General features: G+C 56.9%; 3 protein-coding genes across 4 annotated transcripts in view; 1 reads left to right on the top strand and 2 right to left on the bottom strand.

Annotated features, from left to right (window-relative positions):
- KLF8 (KLF transcription factor 8) overlaps positions 1-1808 on the bottom strand; it is a 28036-nt gene extending 26228 nt beyond the window's left edge. Inside the window, exon 1 of the mRNA XM_063313551.1 lies at positions 1724-1808. The gene's annotated coding sequence lies outside the window, so the exon portion shown is untranslated. The remainder of the gene's footprint in view (positions 1-1723) is intronic.
- An 8333-nt stretch (positions 1809-10141) lies between these two features.
- LOC134504278 (ras-related GTP-binding protein A) lies at positions 10142-14963 on the bottom strand. The gene is made up of 10 exons (XM_063313412.1): positions 14793-14963; positions 14484-14517; positions 14300-14399; positions 13780-13846; positions 13283-13505; positions 12599-12694; positions 12090-12212; positions 11500-11591; positions 10834-10949; positions 10142-10600 (listed from the first exon to the last, which is right to left on the bottom strand). The coding sequence occupies exons 2-10, from the start codon at positions 14508-14510 to the stop codon at positions 10503-10505; spliced, it is 942 nt and encodes a 313-aa protein (XP_063169482.1). The 5' UTR covers positions 14511-14517; positions 14793-14963; the 3' UTR covers positions 10142-10502.
- Positions 14964-15782: 819 nt separating this feature from the next.
- Positions 15783-19471, top strand: LOC134504427 (regulator of cell cycle RGCC-like). 2 transcript variants are annotated; one of them, XM_063313631.1, is made up of 5 exons: positions 15785-15891; positions 16843-17001; positions 17515-17604; positions 18001-18063; positions 18682-19471. In XM_063313631.1, the coding sequence occupies exons 1-5, from the start codon at positions 15870-15872 to the stop codon at positions 18687-18689; spliced, it is 342 nt and encodes a 113-aa protein (XP_063169701.1). In that variant the 5' UTR covers positions 15785-15869; the 3' UTR covers positions 18690-19471. The 2 variants fall into 2 exon arrangements, with proteins under 2 accessions (XP_063169702.1, XP_063169701.1); XM_063313632.1 differs by lacking the exon at positions 18001-18063 and having other exon boundaries at positions 15783-15891.
- Positions 19472-24245: the final 4774 nt, after the last annotated feature.

The raw sequence follows: 24245 nt of genomic DNA, 5'->3' as shown, positions 1-24245 counted from the left end.
GAACCCAAGCGGCCCCACGTTACACCCTCAGCTGCACCTGGGGCTTTTCAGATCCAGAGATGCAATGGTTTCATGGAGACCTTTCTGCTTGGGACCTCGGGGAAAGCCCTCAAAAATCACCAGCCTCAGTTGAACCATCACACAGGGAAAACCCTCCTGAGCCACAAGGCTCCTCCCCACAGCCTCCTGTGCCCCAGTGGATCAGGCAGCCGGTTAGCCCCCAGACGGGCACCAAAGGCCACCTTGGCCAGCCCTCCCCCACCTGACCCAGAAAAGCAGCAGAGCTCCCCCCAGAGCGCCAAGGGGTGGGAGGGCACTGAAAGTAAATTGCAGGAAAGGAAGCAGATGGAGGAACCCACATCATGCCCCCCCAATGCCAATGACACACTTGGCACATGCTGAGGCCAAGCCCGCCCTGGAGCCCTGATCTGCTGGGCTCCCACAAAAGGAAAAATAGGATTTGCTAAAGGCTCTCAGACTTTCAAGGCACCCCCCGCCCCAATTCAGAGGCCAGGAGGAGCTCATGCCCGTGGCAGGAGCCAAACCCTCCCCATCCTTAAACCAGGGGTGGGAGGGGGGACTCACGAAGCAGGAAGGGCAAAGGCTCAGGGGACCCAGCATGAAAACCGTGCCTAACTTCACGAATTTCCACTCACATCCAGCATCTTCGCACTCTGCGCCCCGCTGACTCTCTCCAACAATCACACTAAATGTCAGTTTCCTGGCAACTCTTAGAGGTGCTCCGGGGACCCCATAGAATATTTGTGCAGCCCTCCCCGCACACCCGGGAGGAGGAAAAGAGAAACTGAGGCTGGAGGAAATGGTCGCCCGGAGAAGCCGCGGACTCCACCTTTACAGCAGCTCCCTTACCGCCCCCCCCCCCGGCACAAACCAATACCACACTCTGCTAGAAGGTATGGGCGGCGCAAGAGCGCTCCTAGGCGCGTACAGAACGCTCCGCGGTTTGGAGGAAGGCGAGTCCCGCCCTGAAACGCGCAGCCAGCGTCATCCCAAACTCTGCGGCTGACCTCCCTCCGAGCGCTGCCTCTCCCACCCACGGAGTGAGCGCGCGAGCCGCCCAAGCCAAGCCAGCCAGGCACCCGGGAGGGGCCGGAGCCGAAAGGGACGCCCCTTCACAGCCCGGCCCCGCCCACCTGCTGCTCGGACCCGCCCCCCGGGCCAGGAACCACAGGTCCTCCCACCTTCGGGGACCCGACGCCCGCGGCGCCAGAGGGGCGTCGGGGGCGCGCGCAGCCTCTCCAGCTGTCAGCTCCGCAGCAGCCCGCGCCCGCGAGGCAGCGCAAGTGGCGTTGGCGGTGACCGGACCAGAGGCTCCTCCGGCCTGGAGAAGCCCGCCACCCCTCCCAGCCGTTCTCCGGAGAAGCAGCCCGGGCGCGGGGGCAGCAGCGCCGGCCCCGCGGAGCCGCCCAGCTGGAGAGGGGCCGCTCGCAGAACGGCCCGGCTCCGCCGCCGGGAAGGGGCCGCCCTGTCCTCTCGGGGGCCGCCCTGTCTTTTCGGGGGCGGAGGCTGCGGGCGCCGAGCCGCGGCTCTCTGCGGAGCCGCCGCCGCCTGCCGCCTTCTCCGCCCGCCGGTGCCAGGCGCCCTCTGCCGCCGCCGACGCCGCTTCCTGGGGTGGCGCCGCTTCCTCTTCCTCCCCCACCCTCCGCCGGCCCGCCTCTCCGCTTCGCTCGCTCGCGGGCTCGCGCACCCCGCGCCGACTTACTTTGCGTCGACTCCTCCCGCGCGGCTGCCGGTCCAGGCCCGGAGAGCGCCGGAGCGGGCGGGGAAGGGCTGCGGGCGGGCGGCTGGTGAGCGCCTTTCGCCGCCCCGGCTTCGCCTCCGGCGCCGCTGCCCGTCCGTCCGTCCGTCCGCCCGTCCACCCGCTGGCTGGCTCTGCTCGCCTCTGCTCTGCTCTCCTCGCGCGCGGCTCCCCACCCAGCCGCCAGTCCCTGACCCCACCCAGGGCTCCACCCAGCCGCTGCTACACGCGCTGTCAATCACCAGCCCCTTGCAGGCTGCCGCGGCCAAGTTGCTCCCGGCGGCTCCGGAGGAGGCTCGGCGCGCGGGCAGGGCAGCCACCCCCCGCCGTCCTCCGCAGAGCCGGCCGGGCGGAGAGCCCCGCCTCGCTGCCGCCATCCGGAGAACCGGCGGCGGCCGAAGCTGAGGAGGGGCCGCCCGCCACCCCGCCCGCCCGCTCCTCCCTGGCTGGCCCCGCCTCCCGCGGCCGGGAGGAGACGGGCCGCGCGGCAGGGCTGGCCGGCCAGGTGAGCGCGGGCGGGGGCAGCGCTGCCTTCTCCGCGCTCCGGCCCTGGGTCGGGCAGCCACGCCCACGCCTCGCCCACGGCGCGCTCGGCTCCCCCGGCGACCCGCCGAACAAAGGGCCAGCCCGGTAGTTGGACCAGGACCGGGAGGGCCTTCGCACGCCGCGGGGAGATGCGCGCGAAAGCCGCACAGGCGTCCGTTTGGCAGCCGGGTGGCCGAACCCGAGCCGGGAGAGAGCAGCCCAGATCGGTTTCCTTGGCGGAAAATCTCCGGCCGAGCCCGCCGAAAGGAGTTCGGCCAGGCGGCGCGGAAGTCAAGGAGGGTAGCTGCGGCCCCAGTTGAGAGAAGAGCTTGGGCCGGTGGGAGCTTTTCACCCTTCTGGCCCGACACCTCCCCGGCAGAAACGGTATTGATTTGAGGCCAATTAGGTCAAGGTCAGCTTTAGTCGCTAAGTTTCAGAGTCAGCTCGTTTAAGTTATCTTCAGGTACAGTAGATCCCCTTCCTGCCCAGCGCCCCAAGCCTCCCCCCCCCCCGGCTCTGGGGGTCAGGCCTCTGGCTTGGAATAAGCACCCGCTAATCCCCTTGAAAGCTTCCCTGTCTCCAGGCAGCAAAACTGGGGTGTTCTTGTTTTGGGAAGAGCTCCCCAGAGCTTTGCAGGCAGGAGGCCCAGGTGCAGCGTCCTGGACGCCGCCAGCCGCCAGCCCAGCATTGCCAGAGGAAGGCAGCCCTTCGTGTTGCTCCATCAGACAGACTGTGTGCAAACAGTCCTAGGTTCAACCTCTGGCGTTTCCCAAGTGGATGGAATACAGCAGCAGCTTTGGGTAACTGGGCAGCCGTCACCTGTAAGACTGGCCCTGTCAGCTTCTCTTCATTGTGACCGCAGAGCAGGCCCCCCAGGTGCCATGGTTGCCCATCGGGTGCCTCCCTGTTTTGAGTGGACGTGGGCCAGAGCCCCTGCTGGCCTTGAGCCAGGCGGTCCTCTGCTTCTTGGGCTCAGGCTCGGGGTGGTTGCTGCTTTGCCTGCTGACCCGTCCCAGAGGACCCTTGTGTGTTAACGGCATAAAATTCGCCCTCACTTGAGGTCCTGGAATGGGCGGCTGGGAATGTGGAGAGGAAGCCAGCGGGCAGCAGCCACGCCCTGAGCCAGCAGATGCTGCACCCAACAGCCTTGTATGGAAGAGTCAGCCACCCATTTTCCACACGCTGGTCCCCACCATCTTTCCAGTGGCTGGTGAACACCTGCTATTGCAGTATCGCCCAGTACCAACTCCGCTCAGATCCTGCCAGCTTCTCCATAGCAACCCCAGCGAGCAACACTGGAGGCAGCAGTTTCCACAAATCTTTCCCATGGAAACAAGCTCCCCCAGCCCAGCCCAGCCCAGCCCAGCCCTCATTGCTGTGTGAACCTCAAGCAACTGTGGAGAGAGGCCTCCAGAAAGGTGGGAAAGATGGAGATTCAGGGACTGGATGGGCCCAGAATGCCAGAAGAGAGATGTGGAAGGCAAGGATGGTGTGGGCAAGATGACAGTACCATTGGGTGGATTTGCCAACAGACCCACCCCATAGAGTGCCACAGCCTGGGTCCAGCCAGCATCTTCCAAAAATGGCTGGATCAGGGAGGCGGAGAAGATAGTCATCAGATTGGCAGTCAACCCCTTGAGGGCAGAACCAAGAGCAAGGATGATTTGGGGAACTGGGCTAAAATACAGCAGATGCCCAAATATAGGACACATTGGCTGGATTTAGGCTAATATGAGTTGGCGCTGCACAGGCTTAATGGAATCCTCCTGAGCTGCCCCAGCAGAAGGTTGGCGTCCCGCTCATTGGCAGCAGGGCAGGGTCCTCTCCTCTTTTGCTCGTCCCAACCTTGTATCTCTGGTGCCGCAGCTGGGAAATGGCTGAATGGGTGCATACATGAAGACCTTCTCCTTCCTGACCTTTATCACCCTCAACTCAACAATTCAGGGCTGGAAGGGAGGCCAATGTCCTCCAGATGCCCCAAGCAGCATGAGTATGGCATGGGACTATGGCAGTTGTGGTGCAAACTATCTGGAGGATGTCACACTCCCTTTGCTCACCACCACAGTGAGACTCCATCCTCCTAGACGTGGCCCTCCTCTTGCACCGCCCGGTAATTGAGATCCCCCAGCAAAGCCTGTCATCTGCTGGGCAAAAGGGCCTTCGGGTGCCTCACTTCTTGCTTATTCAGCTGTTGTTCCGAGGAAGTTTGACGAAAGGAGGGGTTTGCTGTGCGCTCTCTCACTCTTGGCTCTTATTGATGGACAGTTGCTCTTTTGCGTAGAAGCAGGATGGTTGCTCTGCGGAGAGCCAGCGCTTGGAGGTCAGTCCCAGACCTTGTCATTGGCACAGCAGGGACAGGCCCGTCCTCTCATGGCAGTGCCCCCCCCCCCGCTTCTTTCGCAGCTTTGGATTCTGATGAGGAGCCCATTCCCCAGCCAAGGATCAGCAGGCTCAGGGCCTGAAAAGGCAGTGGAAGTTGGCTAAATTACAAGCGAGCAAATAGGCTTGATTTCGGTCTTGGGGGGAACGTACGTTCACTTTGGCCCCCTTGCTCTGAAGAACTGAAGGAAGAAGTTGCAGCTGTCACCCCCAGTTTAAGAAGCCTTTGGCCAACCTACTGAATGTGCTTCTATCTCATATACTGTAGTTTCCTATTTCTTTCAGCAGGTCCCTTAAGTTCCCTGGTTATAAATACAGTGATGGGCCCCCGCCCCCAAACCCCAAGCAAGAAGCGCCACAGTCCACATCAGTTAGGAGAGCGATACCCACAGCCTGCAAGCTGGTGGTGCGACGTGTTGCGGGCAGCGAAACGTTTCTGGAACCCGGTGATGAAATCTGGGTGCAGGCAAAGGAGAAGGGTTTTCCTTGCTATTGGGGTGGGGGGGCACTCCATAAATGGGGTGCGGCTGCTGAGGGTGTCCTCTTTGTTTAGTGGGGTCCTGAAAGAGATCCCTGAGGAGGGTCCCGGCAAGCAGACACAAGCAACTTGATCCTTTCAATGCCAACCTCATCTGGAGAGATTTGATCATACCGTCCAGCCTTTTCTATCCTGCTGACCAGGAATTCTGGGAGTTCCGGTTCCATCTAGAGGGCAGCAAGCTGGGGAAGGCTGATTTAAACAACCCCCCAGTCCTCTTCCCCGACTCTCAGAAGAGCAGCAATGTTCAAGAGCTGATGGGGTTTCCTGGGCCAGCCACACCTGGACAATTCCAGAGCGAGCCAAGCAACACATGTCCCAGCAGAAGGGCAAAGCGATGCCGATACCCTGCATTGGAAACCTTTCCTTCCAGATGTTTTTTATAATGAAGCAGAACCTCTTGAATCTGAGAGGAGTGTGTCAGAAGCATAACTGCAATCAGTATGGACCGGGTCAGAAGTTTGTGGGGACAGAGAAATGCAGGCAGGAACTCTTAATTCCAGTGGTCCGGCAGGACCAAGAGGTGACATCACCAGCAGCCAATCCTAAGCCTCTGTGTCTACCCAGGGTTGCCATAGCAACAGATGTGCCCTTCCAAGTTCTGTTCTGCTGGATCATCTCTTGTGCAAACTGGAGATGGGTCAGGAAGCAGAGAAGGGCATGGGCTAAGCAGGCAAGAAGCAGCCTGCAACTGGAAGGCAGGCCACGAGGAGAATGGCCCGCTGTGCCTTGGCTGCAAGGGACGTGGCACTGCAGCTTCTGCCCCCAGCCCCCATTGCTCTCACCAAGAGGGGACAGCGAGTCACGGGTCCCATTTGCATTCTCATTGGATCAAATGGCTGTGCTCTTCCCCCTCCAGACTCCGAATGCCCCACACACCTTTTTCAGCAGACTGTTGTAGCTGTGAATTTCCCATGCCCTGAAAAAAGCATCACCTGCTGCCTTCTGGGGCATCAGGCTGTTTGAGAAGAGGTGAGATGAGGCCAGGCCTCCCTCTGCACCATGCCTGTACCTGCAGGACAGGGAAGAGGTGTGGGTGCAGGTGCGGAATACAAAGAGAGATGGAGACACTCCAGGTAGTAGGGGGTGATGGCTCAGTGGACTTCTGACAACCCATCAACCAGGTAGTTGGTACAGTGTTGCAGTTACTTAACAACAGATGGAAAGTGGTGTGCCTACAGCCATTCCCAGAGACATTTTTGTTCTCAAATGCATCGAGTTCTATGGCCCAGACCCTGAAGACCCTAAGGCATAGTTTGTGCTGTATTCAACAAGCAAGATTTAAACTAGGCTTATATGAAGCCATAAACCATGTCTGTCAACCCCAGGGGTTGAGTTTCTATTGCTAGCCACAGGTGCTTAGACTGATTTTGGCTTAGCATACTTTGTACTACAGCCAGCGAAGTATCCTGGTGCATCAGGAGCCCCCCCACCCCACCCCACCCCACCCCACCCCAACTGCTTTTCTTCCTTTTTTCAGAGCAAACCTTGGCTGCTGAGTTGCTTCCAGGAAGGTGGGGATGGGCAGCTGGGCATGCCAAATGTGAAACCACCATTCCACACAGCAGTGGTTTTGCAACTGCAGCTCAACCATCTCCCTTTGCAACCACAGTCACTGCCCATGACTGATTTTCCACAGGGGTGAACCTTCCCTGTTTGCTGAAGACCTCCTGCCTGTTCCTCAGAAGGACCGGGGTGCTTCCACACCATCTGTGCCACGGGGTGGCAGTGCAGGCTTAGAAGCAGCATAAAAGCCTGAGTGGCTTTTCAGAATATGGTTCCACACAGGGCATTCCCAGCATCCCAAAGGGTGAATGACAGATGCACCCTGGAGGCCCTCTTCCTATTTGCGGGTATCTGCAGAGGACAAGTGACACGAACACTGTGATCTCGTGGCATAACCCCCTCCCCTTTGGTATGTGATGTCACACACAGGGACATGAGGGGAGGGGCTGGTGTTACAAGACTGTGATGCTTGTTTTGTCATTCTGATGAAACCACTGGATTCTGCAGATGCCTCTGTCTTTATCACAGATCAGAGTTCCTCTTTCCAGAGAAAAGTAGATCAACCAGGAGTTGCGTTATCTCGTCAGTCTTGTCTATTTTAGTCCCTGACTTGTTTGACCCCTCTAAGAAAACTCCGTAACTTGCAGATGTGGAAGGACCCAGTCAGGCTTCCTGTCTTCCATGGGAATGTTAAAGGTGGCCCAGCACAGCCGAGAGGGCACTGAACAACCCACGCACGGAGGCAGCCCAGGAAAAGGGGTCCTGTGGGGCTTGGGGTTTCCTGCTCCTTAGGAGCCACTTTTCAGCCCAGGGGTTCTCCTTGCTGAGGCAGCAAGTCCTCGGGACCCTCCTCTGTCAGGAGGGGGAACTTCCCTTGCCTGTGTGAGGAAGTGCGACTCAGCCTGTGGATCTACCCCAGAACCTGAGAAACCATCAAACGCTTGGGGAATTTCCTGACCTTTCCCCATCAGCTCTGCAGCAAGACTTCCTGATTCTGCAGAGGCATGAGACCGTCTTCTGAACCTGAGAAGGGACCTGCTTCTGAAGCCAAGCTGCCACCTGCCCAAAAGCTCCCTTCGTCCTGCCGGGAACCAGGCCAGGTGCCCCTTGTGCTTAGTTACAAAGCCCCCCTACCGGGCTTGTCCTTTGGACCAGTGGCTGTAATCTTAACCACAGGACGTTGAGGGCTTGGCCAGCTAATTAGACTCAAATGGAATTCTTCTGGGAGGAGACAGTTGGTGGGCTTCTCAGCTCCTTTCAGAATGAGTGTGGCCCAATCGTACGGCGATGGAGCCTGGGAAGTGCCCTGGAACTGGATGCAGAAGTATATGTCTCTGATATCATTCTGCAAGTTTCAGTTCTGGTGTGGTTTGCAGGAAGCTTCACACAGCAGCCCTTCTGCAGATGGACAGTTTCTGGACTGTCAACAGCAGCAAGTGAGGCTGGGCTCTGCCTGCAAATCAAAGGAGCCCCTTTAGAGATGCCCAGCAGAAGACAGGCTCTAGATCCCGGGAGGGAGGGAGGGAGGGAGGAGACAGCCCCTGGGGTCTCACGCATCAGCTGGGGAGGACCAGCTCCTCCTCCTGAGCATATACAGCACTCCAGGGAATCAAGCCCATCAACATGATGGGGGGAGGGGGGAGCAAGAGAACCAAAATCCTCAGGAAAGAGGACAATCTAGAGTCATACACATCACCCTAGACTATTGTGGCTTCTTAAACCTTAGCTTAGTGCAAGGTCTGAACATAACCACCTAGGGTGCATTTGGATACTTCACATCTCTTCCATTTTTATGCCAAGGACTCAGCAGTTGCCAATATCTCCAGTTTTGAAGCCTTCTTCCTCATTCCTTGCCCCACCCTGCTTCTTGCAGCTTGGGATCTTTGAGAATGACTTCTGCAAGGAGCAACCACCTCTCCCCTCCAGATGCTTCACTGCGGCGGGCAGCAGAACCCCTCAGGACCAACCAGGCCAGGCTGTGGGAGATGCGAGGCCAAGCCCTGCCTCCGCTGCACAGACTACAGGGGAACCTGCCCCATTGGGAAGAGGTCTGGGGGCCTACTTGGAGGCAACATCTGCCTGGAACATCCACACCCCTCTTTTGTGGTAAGGGGCCCACAGGTTGGCACATCTCCTACTGAGCTAAGCCAGCCTTGGGCTGCCACGGGGGCAGGTTCCAAACAGCCACACGGCCCAGCACCTTTGGCATGGGATGGCTCTTCCAATGGCTCCCCCCCCAAATGGCCTGAGGCCCTTCTTTCAGTTAACTCCAGCTTTCAGAAGTGACCAGACCCCTTGCCCTGGCAGGTGGACTCCAGCCTTCCCTCTTCTGCCCCATCTGCCAAACTATGTCAGCCAAGCTAGTGGAGACCAGGGGTGCCCCCTCCTGGGCTGGTGTATGCTGTGGTGACCCTTGCACAGAGGACTTCTCTGTCCAGGTCTGAACCATGCAAAGCCCACTTGGCCAAGCTGGGGTGCTGGTGCACATCCCTCTTTAACAGGTACTCCCTAAGGCCAGGTTAACTCTGCAATAGTTCCACCTGCTTGAAGCTGAAGAGCTGACGCCCTCCTGCTCACCAAGAGTCACCACTGTCAGCCTTCCCGGGACAGCGCTGGGAAGCCATTGCCCTGGGACATTGTGCGTCTTTGCAGAGCAGCAGGACGCAGGCAGGAAAGGACAGCTTACTCCAGAGAGTTTCCCACCAGCCCACTACTCTCTTGCTCCCAACAGCAGCAGTTTCCCCTTTAATGGCACCTCCCCCCAGCAAGCGTGATGGTGGTGGTCCAACATGATCTGACTTGCTGACACTGGAGTAACCACCAGGGCTGTCTGAAGACAAACATGTGCAGGAAGGTGGTTGAAATATCCTCACCTACCGTGGCTGCTTCAGCTCTCTGGAAGGCTTGGTACCAAGACCACCAAGCTGTGATCTTCTAGCAAAGCATCCTCCTGTGAGACAGAAGCCCTGCTGTGAAGCCCCAGCCAGAGCCTAGAACAAATCCACCCATTTCTCTCCAGCAGTCAGGACTCCCGGGGGGCTCACCTAGATTCCGATCTGATGGACCCATGTGCAGGGCTGGATCACCCACTGTAACTTTTGTTCTAATTGGGTGGGGAATGGTGGAATCCTAACTCCTCTGAATGGAGTCAGCACAATACTTGAACCATTTAGCTGTAATGCAGAACTCAGAGCATGCAACTGAGTTGGGTCCAGCTCTCTGGGAGCCCCCCATGGATTTGGCGGCTGTTTCTGGGTCCTCCGGCAGTTTGCAAGACCTCCTGGAGAAGGGCCCAGTGTTGGCCCTTGGAAAAGAGAGCCAGACGGCACCCAGCAGAGCCAGGAAGCGGGGACGAGTTCACAGCCTCTTGTACACAGCAGGCAGGACAGGACAGAGAGGAAAAGACAACACGTGCAGCTCTGGAAACCCAGATATCCCCAGTAACAAAATTTATTGTCATGATTGAAGACAAGAAGGTTTATAAATGTACTCTAGCAACTTGTTGATAAAACAGCAAGTATCCCAACTTTGTAGTTCACTGTCATTGGAACAGAACGGGAAACTAGGAAAGGGTTAGGTTGTCCGTGACATTCGGACCCTCCCCACCACTCCAGTGGCAGCAGCGGGTCCAGGAGGTCCTCCGTGTGCCCAACACCGCCTGGGAGACCAGCATCCGACATGGGAAGAACAAGAGAGCAGCGGAAAGCAGCGCACGCATTTCAAAGCCCACAAAACACCCACCATGGTTGAGTCTCTGAGAAAAAGGGCCCGTCCGCCACCACACCTGGAGATGGCTCAGCGCACAAGCAGGCTATGCTTTGGCCCATCCACCCTCTCCAGCTTCTCAAAGTGTTTCCTGGCATTCCGGATGTTTATCAGTGTCGCCGCAGAAGCTGAAAGAGAGGAGGACGGTGGGGGGGGGGAGTTCAGACCGTCTACACGGCGGGGTGTGTGTGCTGGGACAGGTGCAGTGAAAGGAGTGGAACGGCATGCCTCGGGAAGCCCCTCCAGGGCAGCAAAGCAGTGCCGGTGAAATTAAAAGCCTCCAAAGCACAACTCCCATGGCCGGCCCACACAGCTCAGGCTGAGCCAGGGCTGGACAGAGGAGCCCTGTCCTTTGACTTACGGATGGAGGGGTCTGACATGACAACCATCACGTAAGTGTTCGATGTAAAGATGTCAATGAAGGCAGCGAAGTTGGAGTTCCTCACTTCCATGCTCTGGAAAGACGCAGCCAACTTACTGGGGGGGAGGGGGGAGAACGTTAATTATTCCACCCCAAACAGGCCCCCTTTATGCTTCAGGGCCCCCCCCACATTGTGCTGATGACCTTTTCTCATTAACTCCAGAGCAAGGCAGTCCCATCCCAATGAAATACATCCTTCTGCCAAGTTCAGTCAAGAACGGCTGAGACACGGTGGCTGGATGTGACTCCAGGACACGCACCCAAGATGACAACGTGGTCCGTGAGAAGAGCAACGAGCATCAGTGGCTAATGTGCAGAAGACAAGCTAGCCTGTGCAGAGGGCTCAGCCCTCAGAAAACAGACCCAGGCCCGCAACAGCCTCTTCCAGAAGGCAGCATCACTCTTGCCTGCCAGGTCTTGGGGGAGCTACCCGCTTCCTCCACACAGAAGTTACCCCCACCCAGCCCAGCAGGTCTAAGGGCTGCCCACATGCCACTGGCCAAATCAGAGGAAGCTGTGACAAAAATCAATCCTCGTGTGGAGGTTGGCATCTGGTTGCAACCGAGGCACCTTCCAAGGACAGCCCTCCACACCTTCCACTCTCACCTGCAGCTCAGCTTGAATTGCTTAATAATGTTGCTGATTTTCTCGAACCGGTGGATGTCGCGCTGCTCTTTACACTGATAGTGCGAAATGACCTGCAAGAAGAGGCACGAGAACATCAAGGCTGGCTTTCTAAGCCAGGCAAGAATTCAGCAGAGGGCTAACTGCTCAGCTAAGAGAAGGGGTGAAGCATCTAACGCGTGCCATGCCTTCAGGGACTCAAGAGGCCGTTCCCCACCTCAACCCACGTGTATCTACCATCGTGGCAAGCCTGTTATTCAGACCCATGGAGGAGAAGGGGGGGCATTCCTCCCAGCAAGCCTGTATGGAAGGACTCTACCACCAAGCACAGCTGTGCACCATGTCTCTCCCAGTGGCCAGAGCTCAAGCATAGCCATGCCCCCCACCATAAGACGATCAGCGCTATGGCAAAAACAGGGCAGGAGGAGGCCAATTCTCACAAGTGAACATCCTGGCTTTCCCTTCTGGAAATCAGAGCATGACAGGTGGGAGGCTTGGGTGACCCCTCCCCAGCCCATATCCATGATGGGCTCCATCCTGCACCTTGGAGACCAGCCCATCATCTTGCTCACCAAAAACGTGGCTCTTTCAAACAGAAGAACTTCATCAGCTTCGATGATCTGAGCAAAATTCCTGAGGTTTGTTTCCAGCTGCTGGACATTGGGAATCAGCTGGTAGACTATGCTGGACCAAGCCTGCCGAAGAGGAAACACAGCAGGCAGCTTAGCTCTTGGCTCCATCCTGCAACTCAGCAGGCAAGATTAACCCAAAGCGAAGGGGGCAGCAAGGCTCCTGCTCATGGCAGTCAGCAAATGGAGAAAACCAAACTTCTAAGGGAAGGACTCACCTCCAGCCAAAACTGCTTAATTTTCATCACTGCTACCCCTCAGCCCAGAGAGATTTGCGAAATTACTGATGGGGCAGAAGTCAAGCTGCTATAAAGCTTTACCTACCACTCATACACTGAAAGCTCTACTTTTAGAGTCTGCAGGTGAGCAAGGATCTGAAACCAGGGCTTCCTCCAGCTTATGACTCATAACTCAATCATGGTTAGCTGCCATGATGGCACGGAAGCACAGACCTTGTAGAGAGTCTCATCCCAGATGGACGTCCTGAAGCAAGCACACTCCAATGGGCGGGATAGCCGCTTTAAATCCTCTTCCCGTTCCTTGAAAATCTAGCAAAAGTAAACAAAAGGAGAGAAATCCCCCCAATTAATACAGCCCTCGCCAATAAAGCTGCTCTCTTTGAGAATGAGGACCACAAAGTCATGTCAAAGTTTCCACCGCTGGAAAAAAAAGACAAGCTGGAGGGGCCCCAGGCCAGCAAGAAATCTGCAAAGGAAAAGGGAGAGGATCCGCAGAGGACTCAACAGCTGGTTAAAAATGGAACCATATCTACACTACAGGTAGGCCTATGTACCCAAAGCTGCCTGCCAGACTCAGGAGGTTCTGCTGCTAGAAAGTTTATGTATTCTGCAGACCTCCATTTACACACTTAGATGGTGGTAGAGGTGACAGAAATTTTGGCAAAACCTACAATAAAAGGGAAATGGAAAAGCAGCGGTTTCTAAAAGATGGAAACTTAGATGTTTAGCAGGTAGAACTGTAGTAACCCACGTGCAGCTCTGAGGCAGTGCAAATCCAAGCAAACCGGGAGGATGGCCTTGTAATCCCGACGGCTGCAGTGCTAGCAGTTCCCCGTGGACCGAAAGCAGCCATCTCCCCGTCGTGTCTGAGGAACTGTTCCATGAGTTGTTCCTCACCAGGTCACGTTGGTCCTCCTGTACTAAATCCATTTTGTGAACAAGACAGAAAATCTTGGCATCGGGCGAATTCTGGAGAATGGCCTCCAGGCAGGACTGATAGTAGTGCATGTCTTTCTCCAGCTCTCTGCTTTCCACGTCAAAGACGTAAATGAGGACCTCCACGTTGCGGAAGATGTTGTCCCGCTGACTGGTGAAGTAGTTCTCCATGAAGGTGTCCTGGCTGGGAAGGAGAAGAGCCTCCATCAGAGCCTGAGTCAGCCGAATGGGGGAGAGAGGGGTGCTCAGGCTGGGGGGCCCCACGGGGGAAGAATCTCTTCCCCATCTCTGGATAGAAGAGCTGCTTCTGCTCTGACCCACCCAGCTGAGGGTCCCAGGGATGGCCCTTCTGTGCTCCCTGGAAGCCCTTAGCTGAGTTCTCCCGGGGCCCTCATCACCACTCCTCCGGGAAAAATCCTTGGACCCAAAAGTCAGGAAAGAGTAGACAAAACGATTACCCGCCACAGTCCCATAAGTTCAATACCAGGTTGCCCAGAAATCGAACATGTGAATGCTCCACATCGACTGGAAAAAAAAAAAGGGAAATGCGACCACTGAATTACAGAGACATGAAATCACCAGCAGCAGCATCAAGAGGAACCTTTGGTAAACCACAGAAGAGCAGGGTTTGCTTAAACATGGTCTGCTGAATAAGCCACAGTTGGTTGAGTCAACACAAGAAGCTGTTGACCACAAGAGCTCTGTTCATAAAAACACGCTAAGCCAAACAAAAGCAAGCTATGCTATAGGTAGGGGGGGGATGCAAGGGCCCCGCTAGCAAAAAAACCCATGCAGCACGGGATTCGGAAGGTGCTTTACTCACCCTTCTTAAGGAGATTCAACACCGTGCTGATTTTGCAGCATTTACACAGGAAAGAGGGGAAGCCACCTGCTTTGGTGCTTCCAGGCAACACCGCCCCCCCCCCGCCCCGTGAGTCACAACAGCCTCCCCCAAGAGGCAGCAGCCTCGGACCTTACTTGTAGCGCCGAGGCGCCGCGTGTCCCGCGCAATGTAGTTGGCGAAGATGATGGATCGCATGCTCGTCTTGCCGGACCCGCTTTTCCCCATCAGCAGCACCTGGTCGGGGAGAGAAGAGGCCAAGGCTCGCCTCCGTGGGAGGAACATCGAGCCGCCCGACCCCACCCGGAGGCCGCGCCTTACCTTCTTCTTCATGGCTGCGTTCGGCATCCCACGCCTGCAAAGACAGCGGGGAGCGGTCAGCGGGCGCCCAACGGGCCCAGCCCCTCCCCAGAGACCCTTTCCCCGTCACGCCCCAAGGCCGCCCGGACCGCTCTGCGCTCCCCCCCGCGGCCGGACACGGTCTCCCCGGAGGCCTCCCCACGGCCCTCCCGCGGACGGGGCGCCCAGAAAGGGCCAGGCCCTCTACACCGAGGGGGAGAGCGGCCTCTTCTACGGGCAAGAGCGTCCCTGAGCAGGCGCAGAGCAGCGGGCCGGGACGGAGCCCCCCACCTGTGCTCCGAACTCGCCCTGCGGCCGAGAGGCGCGGGTGCAGCAGCCGCTCCGCGTCGTCGTCGTCCTGCCCCTCGTAGGCCTCAGAGCCCCAGCCTTGCGTAAGTCGCTCGCCCGGCTCCGGACAGCCCAGCCCACCGCGGCACCTCGGAACAGTCACGTGAGCCGCAACCGCGCCGAAGACTCCGCCCTCCTCCGGTCAGGTGATGGGACGGCTCGCTGACTACAGAGGCAGCTGCTCCTAGAGCTACCCCCGATCGAAGCCGCGGAAGCCATGCCTCTTAAGGGCGTCCAGCTCTTCCGGACCGATGGAAGGTGAACGTCGGCCGAGGGCTGGTTGTGGATGATGGGAGTTGCAGTCACCCCATCGCATCAAGCGTGGGGATGTGCGACTCGGCTAGGAGGATTCGCCTGCGGCCGCTCCATGGCCATTTCGGGAGCGTCCGGCGAGGTCGAAGCCAAGATCAGCGTTCTCTCCCTGCAGCCCCGCAGGCGGCGCTAACGGCACACTGCCTCTGAAGGGGGAGGCTTCATTAAGGGCGGAGCTCCCGCGCCGTTGCCGGCGGCGGGGCACGTGGGCCGCGGAGATGGGGCGGGATGGCGCGGCACCTCCCACAGTGTCCCAAATGGCCTAGCGGTCAGGATTCCTGGTTTTCACCCAGGCGGCCCGGTTCGACTCCCGGTATGGGAAGACGCGCATTTTTGCTCCGCCGCAGCAGGGCCGCGGGGGTTGGCGCGGTTTGAGCAGCCGGCAAGCGACGCTTTCCCGGCGGCGAAGGCGCGAGCTTGGAGCTGGATCGGGCCGGCCGGCCCCCTCTCAGGCCCAGCTGAGAACCCCAGAGGAGGCGCCGGACCGCTGTCGCCCCGCAATGTTGCTCCGAAGAAGCGGGCGCAGGGTCGGCCCCGGCGCGCCTCCTCCCCAGGGCCTAGCACCTTGGCCGAGAGGGCAGCTGCGCGGGCCACGGCGAACAGCTGGCCGGGGGGCCGCCCCCTCGCGGCGATTGGCAGGCCCGGCGTCGCGGGGGCGGGACCTGGGGAAGAAAAGGGAACCGCGGGGCTGCTCCGGACCGCGGGGCGATGGAGGCAGCGGCGGAGACAGGTAAGCGCCGGGCGGGGTAGGAAGGACGAGGTCCCGCTGGAAGAGGAAGCGGCTTTCTCCGGCAGATGTTCCTTTAAAAACAATTATTGGATAAGTCCGCTATACATTCGTCGTCTTTAAACACCGCGCTTTTCTTCTCGCTGGCTCGTTGCCGGTAAGCAACCCCGCACCCGGCTAGGGCTAGCTGCAAAAGTTCAGCACGGGGGCTTTCCCGATTCCGCTCTGAAAACCCACCAGCGTTACCGCTTCCCTTCGTGGTGTTGGAGACCTACACTCTCCTGCGGCGACCCCCGAAGGCTTCCCTGCTGCCTCATCTGTGCCTTCAACAGCCAGCTGAGCATCTGGTCTCGGACCTTGGGTGGCACTGGGGAGGGGGTGCAGCCGCACTGACCCCCCACGCCTGTTTCAGTGGGGGTGGCAGCCAAGCGCCTCCTTGCGCTATTCGGAGTTGACCGGAAGGCCGAAGAGGCTGCTTTCTCTAGGCTGGAGCTGCGGGGGTGGGGTGGGGGCTTTGCCTGTCCCAAAGCCCCCTGCTTCTCCCCCTCCCCGCCCCCGGTGCTGGCCTGGCTGCAGCTTCCCCTTCAGCATGCCTGCTTCTTGCCCTCCCTCCTTCTCTTCTGCTATGCCCCCCCACCCCCCAGCAGTCTTGACTGGCTGGCTTTGATTAATCCATGGAGGCTTTGCCCTAAAACTCTCTGGAGGACACTCGGTTGTTCTCGGTGCCATGAAAACGCTAACTCTTCTACGTCCTCTTCCCACCAGGAAGCTCACATCTTTGCCCTGCTCCTTCACTTGTTGCTCACAGGCGCTTTGCTAATCCTCCTGCAGGGAAGCGAAGTGAAGCCGGCAAAGTGAAAGAGGCCAGAATGCCCTGACTTCGTACCAAAGGTGGTGGGGAGGGTCCTGAAGGAATTCTGAATATCCTGAAACACCCGGTTTCCCTACTGGCAGGGCTGGCCAACAACTCCCTGGATGACTTCTTGGTGGAGTTTGACCACGTGGTTCAGGACTTTGAGAAAAGGGTCTTTTCTCAGTATGAGCCACACCTGGAGGAGTTAAAGAAAAAGGTCTCATCCAGCATGTATGATAGCGGCATCGACGACTCAGAAAGTGAGCACCCACCACTTCCGTCCTTCCATCCAGGGGAGAAATGGGGGTGAGGGGAGGAGAGGGAACCCCTCTTGCTTCTGCCCTCCTCAGGTTTTGTGCTGCTGCCGGGATTGTGGAAACAACCCCGTTCTGGTTCTTACTCTCGGCAGCCTCATTCCACGACCCAGGGAAATGTCGTAGGTGGCTGCCTTGCTGTTGGTGGCCCAGTTCATGCATTCGCTACTGAAGTCAGCAAGGAGAGAGGCAAGCCCAATAAATGATTGATGTTTCTTTACTTCCCCTAACTGCTGTTTGAGTCAGGTGATGAGATCAGAGGCTCTCTGGCTGGGCAAAATGGTTCTGCTAATGAGCTGCTATGCCCCTGGGCTTCCCACTCCAACACAGGTTTCCCCCAAGCCATTGGGCTGAGGAGAGCCCATTTCCCCCAAGCCATTGGGCTGAGGAGAGCCCCCCTGGGCGTGGGGCAGGGAAGTCCTGTGAGCTGAGGGGGGTTTCTCTTTGCCTTCCCTGCAGGCAAGAGCGCCTCTCTCGGCAGCAGCCTGAACACCAGCGAGGAAGACCTCAATGCTCTGTCGGCTGCCACGGATGCCCCTTGCTCCTCAGGTAAGGCTTGCAAGTTCAAGGGAGAAGGTGTGGGCAAACTCCTTGATGCCACAAGTGTGACCTGTGTTTGCATGTATAGGCAATTTGGGCATCTTTCATTGTCCCCTGGCACTGCTAGGCCCCCGAGTGGAGTCAAAAGAACTCCCCCAGGGACCCATTTGTCTCCCTGGACAGCTGTCTTGGCAGTCTGATCCTCCTATTCTGCCAGCCTGTGTGGGCCTTCATGACAAAGAGATAATAAAACCCACCAGCACTGAAGGCTTCATTTGGCATGTTTTTGGTATTCCTGAGCTCCAACTGTTCCAATCTTTAATCTGCTGTGATCTTTGGTTCAATCAAGATTTGTGAGGATGGGGAAACAGACCAGCTGAAAGTTTTGTACCTCTTGTCTTGTAGCCAAGCTTGGAGACACACATGAACTGGAAGAGTTCATTGCAGACCTGGACCGGATCCTGGAGGGTAGGTAGGGGATCTGGCCCCTGTAGGAAGCCCAAAGGACCAGGATTCCTCCTTTGTCAAGCGTGGCTTCTGGAGAGCACCTTCTGGGTAGAAGCGCTGGGTGCAGCTGCTGCAGATGCATTGGCACAGAATCCCTGGGCATTAAGAGATGTAGAGCCCCCTTCTTCCTGTGATCAGCCTTATCTGGCTCATTCTCAATCAAGTTGCTGATCAAGGACCCTCCTGTTGTGCTGAGCACCATCTATGCAAGAACTGGGTGGGTCTGTCCTATGCAAGAACTGGGTGGGTCTGTCCTATGCAAGAACTGGGTGGGTCTGTCCTGTGCACGTTCAATTACTCCTGATGTGCTGGGAAAGGTACCTGAGATTATAATTTGGGCTGAAGTTTTGAAGTAGGAATCCTCCTGCCAGTGAGGCATTGTCAAGGGGTACCACATGCACTTTTGCCAGTTAATACTGAGATCTGTGACTGATGAAGAGTTGGGTGCATCTTGGAAGATTGCAGGGCCTGGGTATTAGTAGTATCTCTGTATCTGACTGATAGAGTAGGCCTGGGAAGGACCAAAGGGAGAGGGCGTGTAGGGTTTTTAGTTTTACCCATATTATTCCTTCCTTGCAGAAATGTGACCTGCTTTCCTCCTGCACCCTTCAAGATGAAAATCCATACTAGAACATCCCCTGCCTGCCAATGTCTCTCTGAATGGGCCACCTGCCCTTTTCTCCTGGCAGAAGCCCCCTGCCAAAATTCCTATGGCTTCTTGCTGCTCTCCCCAAAGCTGGCCTTCTTTGCAAGTGGCTTCTCTGCAGGAGAGGAGCTGAGGGTGTCGCAATCGTCTCCAAAATACTTTAAGTCCAGAAGTCAAAGGAGAAAACTAACAAGACCCAATCCCAATGACGTTCTGCCATGGGATTTATTTTTAAAATTCCACCTTGATGGGAAAGCATGGACTATTTTCTGAAATGTATATACTTCTCAAAAGACTTTCTCCTACACTGAGAAGATGCACCTTTCTCTGAGCCCCGTGCTTCAGACCGCAACCTGGGTTGGGGGAACCTCCCTTCATAGGGACTGGTGCAGGACTGTGGCAAGTAGCCCTTCCCTTGGCTGCACTCTGAGGGGGGTCTCATGGGAGGAGTCTGCCTGCTGCCGCTGCTGCATTTGCTTCTGCATGGAGCTCTGTAAGGCCCACTTGGCAGAGCAAGGGTGGGGAGCCAGCTTTCCCCTGGGGGCGGGGGAGAGTGTTGTGGGTTGCATCGGGGCAGTTGGGTTGGGCCCGGTTTGGGGTTTTATTGTTTCTTGTTTTTAGTTTTTGTATATTATTTTATCTTAGGGTTGTGAGCTGCCTAAAGTTCTAGTTTTAAGATGGATGGCTGTATAAATATTTTAAATAAATGTAAATAAAATGCTATTGTCTTTGTGCTGTTTGCTGTAGGGGAGTTCATAGGTGACCACTTCAGGCAAAGAAATAAACACTGACAATAGAAATGAAAAGTGAGCATGTATCTAAAGTTTTTAAGCTGCAGGAAAATTAAACCACTTGCAACTTTAAATGCAAACTGTAAGTGGATGGGAAACTGGCAGAGATGGTTCTGCTAGAAGCCAGAAGGCTGATCTGTACTCTAAGTGCCTGCTGGCTTTCTTCTGTGATGGCCAAAGGTGCCCCCTTCCTTGGAGCCGGCTGAGCCACAAGTGCCCAAGGAGCCGAGTGAAGCGTGGTGTCAAAGTCAGACCCTACAGGGCAGAAATCTGCCAAATTGGGGGGAGGCAGAATTATAAGATGGAATCATAAGAGGTTCTTATTCCCTGTTCGCCATTAATGCTGCTTTTAATTCTATGCTCCAGAGACCTGCAGCTGAGCCCAGGAGCTTTCTCGGCTTGCTAGGCTGTGTGCGGCACCCACTTGTAGCCACTATGCCTTCCGCGCTGATGCCAAGGCTGGGCCAGCTGCCGCTGCTTCTCAAACCGCTTCTCAGAAGCAGCGCCTGCCGGGTGCTCACACAGCACTCCTTTGGCAGAGCCCCTGGCTCCCGGTGCCCGGAATATCTTTCGGAATGCTGCCTGACCGCTAATGGAGATTGCTTTAAAAAGTGCTCAGCCTCAACTGGAGACTTTCCTGAGGCGGTGGAGCTGCGCGGGAGCCAGGGACGCCGTGGGAGCGCGTGGGAGGGCGAGGAGGGGGCGGCCGGCGGGGAAGCGCGGCTCCGTGCTGCTCTCGCTTGCGGCGAGCCACTTCCTCAGCCAACGGGCGGCGCGGAGCTGCTCCGGCTCTCCAAGCGCCGCCCTCTCGCACTCGTGGCAAGAGCAGCAGAGCGCTGGCAACCTGCCGAACCCCCAAGTGTGTACGTGTGGAGGCCCCTCCCGGCTCCACCTCTGCCCCGGGGCCTTCCAGGGCTCCAAGGTGGTTTCCGGCCCCGCAACTGTCCTATTTCAGCATGAGCGAGGAACAGGGGGCTCCGGTGCTGCACGTGCTCCCACCGCAAGGAATAAGGTGGCCAGTGGTTCTCCGGCCGGTCTTTGTGGCTTCAGCCTGAAGAGATGTTGCTCAGCTTCTGTTTGCAGCTGGGCTGCATTGGAAGGTGGTGGTTGCCTGGAGGATCGCCTCTCGGTGCCCTTGCCTTCAGAAGTTCTAGGCCCGCAGCCTGCAGCTGCCCCCACCAGGAGAACACTGCCTTAGCTGGAGGACAGACCCACCAGCCCTGGGGCTGCCGAAGAGGGGGACCCATGGCTGGTGCTTCTTCTGGCATCCTGGGGAAGCACCAGCTCCTCTTCGAACTAGCTCCTCTTCACCACTGAGTTATCCACTGAGCTGGGAAGGAGGCTGGCCCCATGGAGACTTAGGAGGGCTCACCAGGTTGGTCTGCCTCAGGCGCTGGAAGTCAGGGCTCTGGGGGGGGGGGCATTCACTCCCCTCTGCTGTCCCAGCAAAGAATGGCCTTCAAGGGGACCCAAGGAACCCATTCAGGCAGCAGGCCCTGGTAACAAGGCTGCAGTGGCCCCCCGTGCACATGGGGGGGGGGTCTGTTGGCCCCAGGTTCAGTCTGTAGTCATAATGGACCTCTAGGACCGGAAGGAAATGGCTTATGTCCTGACATTGGATTTTTCTAAGCAAATAACTATTAGAAGTCTCCCACATACTTTCCAAAAGTATCATAGAGTTTGGTAGATCTCTCAGGTAGGGTTCTTTGGACCTTGCCAACTCCCACGCCATCCCAAGGGCTCTGTGTTCAGACTCACAGGGCTGCAATATTCAAAGGAGGAGGACATTGTGGCTTGTTCATGCATCATCCTAAGCCACGGGTGCAGAACAACCCCCAAGTGGCTGATTCACAGAAATGCTAAGCCAGAAACCTTGGTGTCTAAGCCCAATGGCTGAGCTCGGTGCCAAAGCACCACCTTCTGGCTGAGACATCCAAGCAGAGGGGCTGAAAGTGGTCAGAGAGCTTTTCTTCTGATGGGTCTGGGTGGTGTGGATTGTCCAGCTTTCCACCTTTTCTTCTCCTTCATGAGACAGTGACCTCATTTCTGAAGCATCCCTGGATAATGAACAGCCAGCCATGCTTGGCAGCCACATCTCTGGGCCACTTCCCTGCCTGTGTGTATAAGAAGGCCAGCCTCGGCCCTGCTGGTCTGCCATCGAGATGACTCTGGCACGGGTGGTCAGGACAAGGGTCCCATCTGTCTGTCCCCAAGATGGTTGGGGCTACCTCTTCCAGATCACAGAGAGGGGCATGGGAGAACAAGTCCCCAGCCTCACATTCCCCAGGGTCACTAATACTGCCCTGCAGGGGGCTGCTTGCCTCTAAGGAGAACCCGGTTCCTGTGCTTCAAGTGAATTCATAAACAGAATTTCATTAAGGGAGGACGTTCCTAGAACTTCAGACCCAAACATTAAGTTAACCCAAGATTCAAAGTAGGGGTCTTCCCTGCTTATTTCCCCACTATCTTTATGTGCACATGTGTGCACACTCACCTACACCCATGGGCTGCCTATGGACTTATCACAGCTAGTAAGCATGAATAGCCAGCCACCTCCCTGGCTCAGCTGGTAATCCATTGCTGTGTCTTGTGGTGAGTTCTTGCAGTTCAACACGACAAGCTTTCTGTGAAAAGTTTTAGAGGGGGGAGTGTGCAGTGACCTCTGCGGGACTCTGAAAATTCCCCGAGGCTGCAGTTTCAATTCCTTTCTCTCTGGCATTTCCCTTTCTGAAGTAGGACATGAGGATCGTGAATGACGTGGAAGCTGGAAGCCAGAAGTCACGCGGCAAGTCCCATCTGAGTGAAAAAGTTTGGGTTCAGGATTCATTGGGGCATTTCCTGGAAAACAACAGTCAAGAAGTGAAGGCTCCCAGACCATTTTCCTTCAGCCTCCAGACACCCCAGCAGAGAAACCACTTGCCTCACGGGAGCTTCCTCTCTTAGCAGGTCCAGCTTGGGAAGAGCAGTGCCAGAGGGGGAGGCTGAGACCCCTCCTGTGGCTTCTTGTCCTGGGTGTACGAAGGGGCTGCATCCTGATCATGTCTGGGAAGGATGGGGGATTCTTCACATCCCCTCCCAAAGCCAGCCCTTCAGCTTGCTTCCTTCCCAAGCTGGGGAAGGATGTTCCCTTTGCTGCTGCCTGTTTTTCAACTGGTGCTAGGCAGAGATGGCTGCCTGTTTATTAGTTCTAACTCCATCTGAAGATGAAAGACAGAAAGGGGGAGAAGTGGCTTTCAACGTTGGTTCAAAGGAGAACTCCAGAGAAATGTTCCATGTAGAGCATGGTGTTCTTGACTTTGGAGTGACGTGGTGGCCATGCCTGGCCTTGGAAATACCTACAGTATTTGCATCGTCCCCCCTCCCTCTCTGAAATCCCAAGATATTAGGAGGGAGTTTCTTCATCTACAGGACAGCAGCTTTAAGTTAAAGACTGCTGGAAGATGTCCTGTTGGGGGAAGAATTGGGAGCTGAAATAGTGCCAATCCAAACCGACCAGAGGAAACCGCCTTCCTGCTCAACCCTAGTTTGAAAACTTGTAAGCAAGTCATCTCCTCTCAGAAGGAGAACATCAGAGGAAGCTTCCAAAGCAGTGTTTCTCATCCTTGGCAACTTTAAGATGGGTGGACTTCAACTCCTAGAATTCCTCAGCCAGCCATGCTGGCTGAGGAATTCTGGGTTGAGAAACACTGATCAATGTGTGAGAAAATGGTTGCTTTGTTTTGGTCCTCCCAGAACTCTTGGCACCATCCTGGGTAGCAGGAGACGTCTTTACCCCATTTTGCAATCCAGGGCCACCCATATTAGGACTGTCTTGGGCTCCCATCTCAAGGATGTAACCAGCCCATTGCAGCAGTGGCTGGGTGACCTCAGTCTCTGTGGTCAAGGAAGGAGCCCAGACGCTGCCAGGAAGTTGCAAGATGCATTGTGCAACTCCTCAGTCCTCCCATCAAGTAGCAGCCACAAGGAAGAGCTGTGCAGGGTTCATGCATAATCCTTTCTTAAAAGAAAATACCAGTGAGGAAATTTATTTATTTTCCATCCTGCCTTTATTATTTTTATAGATAACTCAAGGTGGCGAGCATACCTAATACCCCTTCCTCCTCCTGTTTTCCCCACAACCACCACCCTGTGAGGTGAGCTGGGCTGAGAGAGAGGGACTGGCCCAAGGTCACCCAGCCGGCTTTCATGCCTGAGGCGGGACTGGAGCAGACAATAACATGTCCCTCCCGGTTCATCTCCGCGGCATACCGGCAGTAGTAAAATGTAAAAATTAGATTTCTCAGTCAGCCTATGGGGGAAATGCACTGAGAATCGCGCCCGTGCATTTCGGCCTCTGCTTGGCTTCTCCCGCGCGCGCCCCGCAGCCATCGCCACGAGCCGCGCCGGGCGAGGGGGGCACCTGGGGGCGTCGCTCCCCAGGCGAGGGAGGCTCGGCGGAGAGCAGCCTCGAGCGCCGCTGCAGAGGTCGGGGCCGCAGACGCCGGCCCCGGAAGCGGGGCGAGAAGCGGCCGCCAGCGCGGCTGGGGAAAGGCTCCGGGACTGCCGGGCTTGGGCGCCCGGAGGGAGGATCCCCTGTTCCGCCGCCCGAGGGAACCCAGCCCGGCTGGCCGGAGCGAGCGCCCGCCAAGGACCGAGCCGGGCGGGCGCGGCTGTACGATCCGTCGGGGGCGCCGGGTTGGGGACACCTCTGCGGGACCGCGTCATCG

The sequence above is a fragment of the Candoia aspera genome, chromosome 12 (genome assembly GCF_035149785.1).
Source record: "Candoia aspera isolate rCanAsp1 chromosome 12, rCanAsp1.hap2, whole genome shotgun sequence".
Taxonomy (NCBI): domain Eukaryota; kingdom Metazoa; phylum Chordata; class Lepidosauria; order Squamata; family Boidae; genus Candoia; species Candoia aspera.
Note: the sequence above shows the minus strand (reverse complement) of the source record. Positions and strands in the feature narration are given on the sequence as shown.